The sequence below is a fragment of the Epinephelus lanceolatus genome, chromosome 22 (genome assembly GCF_041903045.1).
Source record: "Epinephelus lanceolatus isolate andai-2023 chromosome 22, ASM4190304v1, whole genome shotgun sequence".
NCBI classification, from domain to species: Eukaryota; Metazoa; Chordata; class Actinopteri; order Perciformes; family Serranidae; genus Epinephelus; species Epinephelus lanceolatus.
In genome coordinates this window covers 5,780,623-5,793,390 of record NC_135755.1, presented here as the reverse complement: position 1 = coordinate 5,793,390, position 12,768 = coordinate 5,780,623, and the positions used below count along the sequence as shown (strand labels likewise).

Here is a 12,768-nt window from a genome sequence, read left to right as displayed (position 1 = left end):
TATATGACTTAAAGACAAGAGTATCTCCCAGTGTCTCAAACCCAAAACAAAGTAAAACTGGATTAAACTAAACAAGTGGGTCATGTTTGCTTCCATTATACGAAAAACAGAAAAAATTACACCGAAAAACAGAAAAATAAAAAAAATACTCTGAAAAACAGAAAAAATTATTCAATAAAACAGATTTTTTTTAATTTGTCAAGTGAATGCAATACGCTTCCATAATCAACCATCAAATCAATACTTTACTTTCTTTTGGGTTTGAGACACTGGGAGATACTCTTGTCTTTAAGTCAAATAGATGGTGTTATCATTGGTTTGGTGACTTTACACAGGCACCTTAAGACTTTGTGGTTGTTCAGACGAAAAGCCCATTCAGATCTGCTGGACATTGCAGTGTTTCTCCAGAATCAGTTGGACACATAACCCAAAAGACAGTAAAACTGGATTAAACTAAACAAGCGGGTCATGTTTGCTTCCATTATATCCAGCTCTCAAGAAAGGAATTAAAGTGTCTGTTGTTCTTTTGCTCTCTTAACTCAGAAAAAAACACTCAGAAAAACAGAAAAAAATTACCCCGAAAAACAAAACAAAAAATACCACAAAAAAACAGAAAAAAAAATTACCACGAAAAACAGAAAAAAATTACTCAATAAAACAAATCTTCTTTAAATTTGTCAAGTGAATGCAATAAGCTTCTGTAGTTGATGCACGTTGGTCTGACAATAAATGACTGGATTGATGTGACAATGGAGATTTCCATGATGGAAAAGGTTACTTTCTTTGAGATCTTTATGTCATAATTATGAGATTTATTATGAGGTTGTTGTTTTTTTTTAATTTTAATTTAATATTTAATAATTCTAAACTTTGTTGCCATATTAAATTATGAACATTATTAATCATAAATGAACAAGTTTCAACCATAAGACGTGATCAGGTTTTGGGCCTTGTCCACTTTGGTGTCAGGATCGGCTGCAGACTGACTCAGCAGAGATGGCTGCCATCTTGTTTTAGTGTATTGTGCTCTGACTACCACTAGATGGCACAAAAAAAAGTGTCCACGAATGAGGACAACAGGCCAGCGTTATAGTTTAATGGCACCCAGCGGTGTCAGGGGGAAACACGACGGGACGATTAATTTTTTATGTTGTAAATATGCCCCAACAGATCAATATACCCAGTATGTAAAGCATATAAAAGTAAACCACAATAATCAGATAAAAAAAAACTACAGCCACCACATCAAGTGTATCACTCAAATAAATAATGCATCACGGCCTGGTGTGGGAACTGTTTGACGGCAGAAAGGGCAGCTCTCCAGATTGTAGTCCCCCCACCTGCCCCCCCTAGAGGACATCTACAGGTCTCACTGCCACAGCAGAGCCTGCAGGACTGCTGAAGACAGAACTCATACCTTTCACCACCTGTTCACACTACTGCCCTCTGGAAGACACTACAGGACCCTGAAATGCTGCATGTCCACACTGAGGAACAGTTTTTACCCACAGCCGTACACAAACTGAACCCTCGTCCCAAATCCTCACCACCACCACAACAATTCTAAATTGCACCACAATGGACTGATGTACAATGCCCTCCTCCTGCAGATTTTAACAACGGTTCGTTGTTTACAATGAAGCATTTTTAGGCAAACAAACAAGTTTCACCTTGGCTTTCACAAAAGAACACGAGCGTCGAGTGTGTTTTATCTTATAAATATCTGGGCATTGTGTTAGATGTTGAACTACTCACGAAAAAGCTGAAGCTGAAACTGGGTTTTTATTTTGGGTATTGGCGAGTACAGCCTATGACCAATCTGATACCACGTAATGCCTCACGTCATTATGCATACGCACGCTAGTGATGCGCGGGCTGACCCGTAACCCGCGGGTCGGGTTGGGTCGGGTCAAGAAATGTTCACTTTATTGGCGGGGCGGGTGGGGCGGGTCATTAAAGATTAAATATGTTGGATATAGCCTACTTGTTAACAACACTGTTGTAGGTTAGGTAAATGCATGTTACGTAACGTAACCTGCGATCTGACATCACATAAGCGCCAAGCAGCGGCCACAACAAACCAGAATCAATGAAGCGGTGAAGATGGAAGAAAAAGTGAGGGAAAGATTACAGTCGGGAGAGTACAGAGTTAAAAGAAAAGAAGGCCAAGCTGCTAAATCTCATGTTTGGGACAGTTTCTGTGAGTTAGTTAGTGCAGCAGACGACAGCAGCATTGGCTACGTGAAGTGCAATTCCTGTGATAAGCTATACAAGCATGAGAGCCACAAGACGGATAAGTTAATAGCGACAGGGGCGGGGTGGGGTGGGTTGTGAAAATAGATGCAGTTGTGTGGGCGGGATGGAGCGGGTCAAATTATTTCATAAATGCGGGACCCGTGGGTTGGAAAAAACCCGACCCGTGCATCACTAATGCACGCTACAGGCAAACGAAATGGAAACGGAGCGGAGTTTAAAAAGCATTCTACTGTAGCCTTTAAAATGTCTTTTTTTACCAAATTGTGTGGCTGCACTTTAATCTGTGTCTTGATCTGTGTCAACACTGGATAATAATAATAAAAATAAAGTTTTATGGCATTCATTCTACTATTATGTATTTATCTCTTAATATTTTACATAGAGTTTTAGGAGTTGAGACATACAACAATTCATATCCCATCCATTTTTATTTTACGCACTGGTATTAGATCGGTACTCGGTATCGGCAGACACCTAAGGTTCAGGGATCGGAATCGGTATCAGGAAGGAAAAAGTGGTATCGGTACATCTCTAGTCCTTATATGTGGAATCTTCTGCAGGACACTCAAAGTTGCACTCTTTGGTTCCTCTCGGCCGTTTCAAAGCACTGCTGCAGGATTTTTGTACACAGTCTTCTACATGCCAATGTCACGGTGTGTCTTAGCTGGTCTTTGTAATCATGTATAGTTGCCCTTTTCGCACTTTTATGGTTAACCTCTAGTATATATCAACATATTTTCTGTCTTTTCTTTGTCGTAATCTTTGGGTTTTATATTGCTTGTTTGGGAGATGTACATTTTGTTCTATGTTGTGTCTGTTACTTATGTTGCTGCTTGCCTCGGCCAGGGTGCTCTTGAAAAAGAGATTGTTTTTTTTAGTCTCCTTCCAAATTCTGTATTTATTAAAGTTTCTCACCCAAAACTGTATTCGTGTTCTAGCTGCCCATCAATCTAAGTTTGTGGCCATTACTCTTGAGGTCTTGATGTGACACAACAGGATAACAGCGGCTACAGCATCAATCAATGTCATCTTAATTGCTGATAGGTGGCCAACGAGGCGAGTATTTGGATCTGAGTTCCTGGCTGGTTCTGGTCCTCCACAGTCCTCTCAATCAGCTTCTTTTTCCATCTGTTCAGCTGAGCTGCTGGCTGGAGGTTCTGCCTCTCTGTTTTCCTCAGTTTGACTTCGATCAGGCTGTGAGGACTGACGACCAACACACTTATGGTCTCTGAGGTATTTGGGGTGAGTAAATCTATGATCACAAATACCGCAGCTGAAACGTTTCTCTCCTGAGTGGGTTTTCATGTGAAGAACGAGAGAGTACTTGTGAGGGTAACTTTTTCCACACTCAGAGCAGCTAAATGGTTTCTCTCCTGTGTGGCAGGCCATGTGTTTCTGTAAACTTCCACTCTGTGTAAAAGATCTCGTACAAAGTGAGCAGCTGAAAGGTTTCTCTCCTGTATGGGATCTCATGTGTTGCTTCAGATGTGTCTTGGTGCGCAATTTTTTCCCACACTCAGAGCAGCAAAATGGTTTCTCTCCTGTATGTGTTCTCATATGTAATTGTAGATATCCAATCTGTACAAAAGATTTCTCACAAATTGAGCAGGTAGAAAGTTTATCTCCTGTGTGAATCAACATGTGTCTCTTCAGACCTGTCTTGGTGTTGAATTTTTTCTCACAATCAGAGCAGCTGAAAGGTTTTTCTCCTGTGTGAGTTAGCATGTGCCTCTTCAGATCAGGCTTGCGGCCATATCTTTTCCCACATTCAGAGCAGCTAAATGGTTTCTCTCCTGTATGAGTTCTCATGTGTCCTTTCAGAATTCCACTTTTACCAAATTTTTTCCCACACTCAGAGCAGCTAAATGGTTTCTCATCAGCACTACATTTCGAATCACTAACAGGGTCTTCATCATTTTTAAGAAACTTTAAGCCTAACTGATATTCTCTGGTCTCTGTCCAATCATCACTGTCATCAGTGTCATCAGTCTCAGGTTCAGAAGACTCTCCAGTCTGGTCATCAGTCTCAGGTTGTAAATGTGTATCTGGATCTGAGTTCCTGGCTGGTTCTGGTCCTCCACAGTCCTCTCCCTCTGCTTTTGTTTCCATCTGTTCAGTGTGTCTTTGATGAAGCTGTGAGGACTGAGGTTTCTCTTCATCATCTTCACTCTTCACAGGGACAGGAGTGGATATTGACTTGGTGATATCATCCTCCTCCAGCCCTTGAAGCTGCTCTCCCTCCTGACTGATCCAGAGTTCCTCCTGTTCCTCTTTAATGTGTGGAGGCTCTGGGTCATCTTGTTCCTCTTTAATGTGTGGAGGCTCTGGGTCCTCCTGTTCCTCTTTAATGTGTGGAGGCTCTGGGTCCTCCTGGTCCTCTTTAATGTGTGGAGGCTCTGGGTCCTCCTGGTCCACACTGGAGCTCCACTCCTGCTGCTCAGGGGGAACCTCTTCTTTAACCACCAACAGCTGCTGGACGTCTGCAGGAAACAGGAAACACACAGATGTTACAGAGAAATGTTGTTGTTCATTCACATCACAGCTCAAAAACTCCTTACTGAACTTCTACAGATCTCTGAGCATCAAACAGCTTCACATTAAATTCTGCATTTAGACTTTGATTGAATCAGTGGCACAAAGAGTCACCTGTAGATACTGTTAGAGAGGAGTGAAGCGGTGTAACCAACCCTTTTTCCCCCTTTAACGCTGTCAGATTCAACATTAGCACTGGGTTTGAATCTAAAATATTTCCATGTAGGTGCTTTTCCTTTTCACTTAAACACCAAATCCTCTGCCATCGTCTTGTCGTTTAAGTTTTCTTACTCTCCTCATGTTCATCTATCCATCCATTTTCATACGCTAATCAGGGTCCAGGTTGCAGGCTGAGCAAGGTGTCCCTCTCCCCAGTAAATTTTCCAGCTCCTCCTGGGGGATCCTGAGGCATTCCCAGGACAGATAAGATATATCTCTCCGGTGTGTTCTGGGTCTGCTTCGGGGCCTCCTACCAATCCCTGTAAAATCCAGAATTTAAAATCCTACTGTTAACTTATAAAGCTCTAAATGGTCAAGCTCCATCATATCTTAGAGAGCTCATAGTGCCATATTATCCCACCAGAACACTGCGCTCCGAGAACGCAGGGTTACTCGTGGTCCCTAAAGTCTCCAAAAGTAGATCAGGAGCCAGAGCCTTCAGCTATCAGGCTCCTCTCCTGTGGAATCATCTTCCTGTTACGGTCCGGGAGGCAGACACCGTCTCCACATTTAAGACTAGACTTAAGACTTTCCTCTTATAGTTAGGGCTGGCTCAGGCTTGCCCTGTACCAGCCCCTAGTTAGGCTGGCTTAGGCGTAACACACCGGGCACCTTCTCTCTCTCTCTCTCTCTCTCTCTGTCTCTCTCTCTGTCTCATTGTGTCATATGGATTACTGTTAATTTATTATGCTGATCTGTTCTGTACGACATCTATTGCACGTCTGTCCGTCCTGGAAGAGGGATCCCTCCTCAGTTGCTCTTCCTGAGGTTTCTACCGTTTTTTTTCCCCGTTAAAGGGGTTTTTTGGGGAGTTTTTCCTTATCCACTGTGAGGGTCCAAAGGACAGAGGGATGTTGTATGCTGTAAAGCCCTGTGAGGCAAACTGTGATTTGTGATATTGGGCTTTATAAATAAAATTGATTGATTGAAGTCGATGCCAAAATTCTTAAAATGTGACAGTGCTTGTTTTTCTCCAGTACTGTAGGTATCTCAGCTACCAGGATCTGAATTCCCTGGAGTGTCTACCAGCACAGAAGAACAATAACAACCTAACAAGTGGAAGATGGCAAAAAATGCAGCTGCTCTGACAGCTCAGCCTTGACTCACTGGAAATAAGTGGTTTTTCCAGATTCTTTGCAGTGGGAGTGCCGCATATTTACACTCTGCTACAAACACCAGCAGGGTGACGAGGCGCTGAGCACTGCACAGTCGTTTTTTTCTGATCTCTGAGAGTTGAAAAATATTCAATGTTGGGTAAAACGCTGTGCTCCGCACTGTCACTTTTTACTTTGTTTTACTAAGAATTTTCCCAGTGGACCAACAGTCCTCATCAGGGTCCATCAGTGGACTAGTCGCCCGCATGTTTCTGATATGAATGTAATGATTAAATGATATGTTTTGGTGGTTTGAGTTGAAGGTGTGAGAAAGAATAGTATCAGTAACATTGTTAACACTGTGCTACATTACAGAGAAATACAAAACCGTACTAATGAACCTTCATTAATATAGGCCTATATTTTATCTCCAAGTGCACGTCACACACTGAGCGAGCCGCCTGTTAATGACGCTGTGGGCTAATGGGCATGTAGCTACTTCCATGTTTCAGATGATACGTCATGTTTGTAGTCAACCAATGAAGATGAGTTTACATATCACCTTGGGTTCGTCCTTCACCTTCTCAAAATGATCCCACACTTTGGATTTCCTGCCCGACATGTTATTAACTAGCCTGTGGAATAACCGCAGGTACCAGCCCTGGAAATTAACCTGACTCCTGTCTGACTGCTGAGCGTGGACACTTCCAGTTTTTTTTTCTTTCCTGCGACTAAGCGACCAATGGAATCTTGCCGACTAATGACCTTTCTGTTCGACTGATGTTTAGTCAACTGTTAGGGGGCAGCCCTACTTTTCACCCAGCCACCCAATCACAGTGGAGGAGGGGCAGGACAAATAGCCAACCACAAAAACCAATCGTCACATTTCACATGTGCAAGTGCGAAAGAAAAACAACAACAATGGAGGACCAATATGTGAATATATTGTAGGCTGTGTATAATATATGTTTCATCGCTGACAAAAATCTCATTTAATACAGATGTTTTAAAGAAAGGAGTGTTTGTGTAAGTACAGGGGATTTATTGTTTTTCTTTTTTTTTCTTTTTTCTTTTTACAGTGGTATCCAAATGGGTATCACGAATCATGGAATTTCACTGGTACTGGTATCAAAAATTTTTGTTATTGTCACAGTCCTACATTTAAGCCTGAAGGTTGTCTTGTATGGCGACTAGAGACCAGAGTGTGCCTGTTTATGTTGGTGAAAGGTAAATAATTAAGTTGAGTTTATGTCTTTTTAAACAGCTTTCCTCTACTGATTTGCACTGATGTATCTGCTGATAGTCACTTTGTTGGCTGCCAGTGGCATCCACCGATGGTAGTGTCCCATGTTTTTACATTGTGTCATGTCAATTTTGCACAGGGTTAAAAAGTAGGGGTTCCACACTAATGGCTTTTCATCATGCTGGAGACAATAGAAAACATGTTTGGGACAAACAGAGATCTTCCACTGGACAAAAGGATGCAGTCCCTGATGATGCTACATTGTAAAACAACAAATCTGTGTTAAAGTCAGCAGGAGGAGAGCTCGCTAACGTTAGCTGTCAGCTTTTAGCAGTCAGTGGCTGCAACTTACTCCTGATAGAGGTTGAGTTACATTATGATGCGTTCAAGCTCTACTGAGTAAAAATTAGTATTCAGTAAAGATAATTTATAAATTTCTCATGGTGTGTGAAAATATAATCTTATAAAACATAAGTTTTGGCCAGAAACTTAAATTAATGCAGCTGTTTAAAGAATGAATTTGTTGATGTCTTGACAGCAATATAATTCTGATGTATTATATAGGACAGTTAGAGATGGTTTTCATGTGAAAGTCAATTATATTGCTTCAAAAATTTGCTTGATTATATTTGTGCTCAATCAGAGAGAAGGGTTGAAGACCTTAAAACAGTTCAGTTAATTTTTTATTGTGAAGATTTCTTCTTTCCATGGTATCAAAGGGGAAAAAATAACAACAAAATCATAGCAAACAACAACAAAAAAACATCTGTATCAGTATGGGCTATCAGTCAAATTGTTATTTTAAGCATCAGTATCAGTATCGGCCTGGAATTTCCCAATCGATACATCCTTAGTCTCAATGGTTTTAAAAAAACGTCCAGTTCCTTGTTAAATGCATCAAAAACAACAAAGTAATTATAGCTGCTGCACAGCAATGGTCAGGGCCAGGCAATTTTAGGCAATTCGAAGCAACAAGAGGCAGAATAGGAAGACAATAAGAAAGTTGCCATTTCAGTATACATTTTGCATTAGTTGAGGCTTGAACTAACAACCTCTGACACCAAGTAGCACCGTCTATCTGACTGAGCTAATTAGCAAGTGACAACTCTTCTCTGACTTCACAAATTGACTAAGCCAACCACCAGGATGACAGCAGCTGTCAAGGCAGATTTCACACTACTGTCAAAAATTCAGTTATCAAGACAAAAATCTGAAAATACACATATTGCATCTAGACAGCATGGAGATGTTGTTAATTTGTTTTTTTAACAATGATTGATTTACTCCATAAGGGAAAAAACTGGTGTGTAAAGATGCTCTATTCCCAAGGACAGCAATGGTTCACACGAGGACAGAATCCAAAATGCTGTCAAAAATTCAGTTTTTGATACAAAATTCTGATATTTGGCGAACATCATCTACCATGACTCCAAAATTTTGTTAATTTTTTTTTCATGAGCACTGAAAACTTATTTAGCAAGAATTTGCAAGTATATGTTTACAGTACTGTTTACAGTCAAACATTTTGATGCACTGTAGGCTCAATTTTTGATAAATCAAAAATCTGTGAGGACAATTTGTGGAGTACAGTCTGAAGATGCTCTGTCACAAGTTTGGTGTCAATTGAGCGAAAATTGTGGGAGGAGATAGGTTTGGATGATAGGTGATGGACTTCATAATTTGCAATAGCTTTAAATGTACACATTTCTACAGTATTGGGACTATCTTTTGGTATAGCACATCTGTAGCACATACGATCGATTTGTTGTGAATTTTCAAAGTTTTGAACTTTGGACACTTCCTGTAGCGCCACCATCAGGACTATTGACTTGTGTTTGTAGCTCAGCAAATCTGGCATAGGACTGGACCTTTGTGCAAAGTTTGGTGATTTTTCGTGCACCGGAAGTAGGATCAGAGGAAGAAGATATAAGGAGCAGGAAAACAACAGGGTCCTGGCAGGACTGCCTGCCTGGCCCCTGAATAACTAAGCACTAAGGTGACGCCTCTGGGCCTGGATAGACTGGTCTGAGTGACAACAACAGTGGAATGTTGTTGACCCAATTTTACTCTTAAACCCAGTTCAGACCAAAGATTCACGACGAGGCGACTTGAAACAGGCAATTACTGTACTGTCAACACCCTGTTCTGTAATGTTCTAAAAACCTGCTGGGTCCCACCAATGCAACCAGATGAGACGGTGTATCATCGCTGTGCAACAACTCTCTGTACTTCCGTTCTGATTTGCAGCTTTTCAGACTTATTTTGTGGCTGAATATAATTTGTAGCTTCTTTAAATCTGAATGAGGATAGTGATAGTTAAATACTGGCTACAGTGACGAAACAAAACCAGCATCAGATGGAATGTATTCGAAATCAATACGTCACAATAATAATCGTCGACAGACTGAATATTTATTGAACAAAGCTGCAGTTATATCATTAATAATGAACTTGTAATGTTTAATGAACAAACCTGCTCTGTGTAACCGAAGCTGAGGGTTGAAAACAGCGTCCAGTAGTTTCCGTTGTCGCTCGTTCTCCTCTTTTGATCGACAAAGTTCCTCCTCGTACTCTGTTATCGTTCTTTCAAACAGCCCAAATATCTCTTCAGCAGCCGCAGTTAGTCGCTGCTTCACCAACGATCTCAGCATTTGGACTTTAGACATGTTCACACTTTAAAAACACAACAAACACTCGTCTACCACCACACCTGTTTGCACCTGACGCTAAACGGGGTTAAGCTAGCAGCAGTAAAGAATACAGCTTCCGGGGAGGTGATATACTGAACTTCAAAATAAAAGTCCTGAAGTGAACTTCATCAGGACACAACAAAAACAGTCACTTTTCAAATCAGTTCAGCTCAAATATATATATATATATATATATATATATATATATATATATATGTATGTATATGTTATTGCCAAAGCATTACTTTTTTTGTCTTTCTTTCTTTTTTGTTTCTTTTTCTTGTTTATTTTTTATTTCATTTGTTTTCTTTCTTTCTTGTTCCTTTTTTTGTTAGTTTCTTGTTGCTTCTGTCTTTTTTCTTTGTTTCTATCTTTCTTTTTGTTTCTCCCTTCTTTCCTTCTTGTTTGTTTGTCTCTTTCTTTGTAATCCTAGTTCTTCTTCTTGTTCTACTTCTTCATTCTTCTTCCGAGGAAATCATACTGCCCATGGGTGAAAACTCACCAAACTTTGCACAAAGGTCCAGTCTCATGCCAGATATCCTCAGCTGTAAACTCAAGCCAATAGTCCTGATGGTGGCGCTACAGCAAGTGTCTAAAGTTCAAAACTTTGAAAATTCATAACAAATCAACCATACATGCTACAACTTCACAACTTTCATCAAACTGTAGCCCCAATACTGAGGAAACTTTTGTACATTTAAACCTATTAAAAATTATGACGTTCATCAATCTGTTTTTTTCAAAAACTGTAAAACTTCTTAAACCTATCTCCTCCCACAATTTTTGCTCAATTGACACCAAACTTGCTACAGAGCATCTTCAGACTGTCCTACAAAAACTATGTTTCTCAGATTTTTGATTTATCAAAAATTGAGCCTACAGTGCATCGAAATGTTTGACTGTAAACGGTACTGTAAACATTTACATGCAAATTCTTGCTCAATAAATCTTCAATGTTCATGAAAAAAATGACAAAATTCTAGAGTCATGGTAGATGATGTGTGGCAAATTTCAGAATTGTATCTCAGAAACTGAATTTTTGACAGCATTTTGAATTTTGCTTTAATGTGAACAATTGGAGTCAATGTAAAAATGGCAATTTTAAACATCAGTTTTTCACTTATGGAGCAAATCAATCATTGTTACAAATAAATTACCAACATCTCCGTGCTGTCTAGATGCAATATGTGTATTTTCAGATTTTTGTCTTAATAACTGAATTTTTTACAGTGGTTTCAAATCTGCCTTTCCATGCACGGATGGCTGCTTTCCTACACAACAGTGAATGGCTTACTCAATTTGTGAAGCCACTGTTGAGTCGCTACTTGCCAATTAGCTCAGAGTAGTAGATGACTGTCGTAGGTTCTAGAGGTTGTGAGTTTGAGCCTCAACTGGTGCAGAATCCACATTGTAATGTAAACATCTTCTTGTGCTCCAGCTTATTGCTTAAAATTGCCTGAGCGTGACTGATCACTGTGCAGCATCTTCAAGTGTTTTTCTGCTAGAAAATCTGCCTTCTCATGCTTGAAAATAAACCAAACTTTGCACAAAGATCCATTCCTTTGTCTCTCTCTCTGTTTTTCATTTCTCAGACAGCATTCGTATGTGGGGCCCATGTGGGTAGTAAATGGGCCGACAAATGGGCCTTGAATGGGATTGTCCATATCAGCCCCATGCCTACATCATTGGCTTTACCAAAGTGGACCCCACTTGGTTTATGCCCGCGCTACCTGGGTACCAAATGGGTATGGGCCAAAAATGGGCATCTCATCCGGGGCCCACTTGGGTAGACCCACTCATGTGGGCAACTGGCATGGAGCCAATATGTAACCCATGAACAATCCCATTTAGGACCAATTTCCATCCCCTCATGTCAACAGTAGAAAAGGCGATGTATCATCTATAAAGAAAAGAGAGGACCTGCATGAAAACATCAAAACTGAGAACTGTGAGAGGGCAGGTACCAAAGCAACAATTACAAACACTTAACACACGTCTCAAATTACGGCAATGCTACAACAGATGCATCAGTGATCCTGCCTCACCACAGCCATGCCACTTTTATTTGTAAAATTTTGTACTCAATTTATTATCAAGTTCTTGCTGAGCCCTGTGGATATATTCTTTGAGAGTGACCTTAAGATTGATCTCAACTGTAGGTGTGACAAGAATTTAGCATCTGTTCATCTTGTGAAAGGGCCCCATATCCCCATCTTTCACAGTGTGCCCCAGTTCATTTCTACCACGGCACTACCTCTGGCATTCATGTGGATACCACCTGACATGTTCCACCCACTCAAACACCATTGCAGACCAAGTACCCCCCTCATGCCCAATGGTAGTGGCCCCCCCAGCAGAAAAAAAGGAGCATGCCATACAACATAAACTGTTTAGAAATGGGCTGTGGAGCATGGCAAAGACATCAGTGTGTTGACCTGGCTTCTAAATGTCCCAGGTCCCAATCTGCTCAAGAATTCTTGTGGTGCGCCGGTACCCCAGATGTACCCCTAATCCAAGGTGGGGCCTCTTTGAATTGGAATTGGCTCTGACCTGTTAAAGCATGGACACATGATCTCTGGGAGTGTCCTGCCCTTGGTCTGCAATGGTGTTTGCGTGGGTGGAACATGTCAGGTGGTATCCACATGAATCCCAGAACCAAAGGTTTCCCAGCAAAACAATGCATTAGAACAACATAATCAGTTATTCACTCAGTGTCAGTGGTTTTAATGATTTG

The 12,768-nt window shown here is 40.7% G+C and overlaps 1 protein-coding gene across 1 annotated transcript; it reads right to left on the bottom strand.

The window, feature by feature from the left end:
• Positions 1 to 1,733: 1,733 nt before the first annotated feature.
• Positions 1,734 to 12,301, bottom strand: LOC117245964 (uncharacterized). Its single transcript, XM_033609603.2, has 2 exons — positions 12,289 to 12,301; positions 1,734 to 4,736 (listed from the first exon to the last, which is right to left on the bottom strand). Exons 1-2 carry the CDS (start codon positions 12,299 to 12,301, stop codon positions 3,364 to 3,366), a joined length of 1,386 nt encoding a protein of 461 aa, XP_033465494.2. The 3' UTR covers positions 1,734 to 3,363.
• Between the last annotated feature and the right edge of the window lie 467 nt (positions 12,302 to 12,768).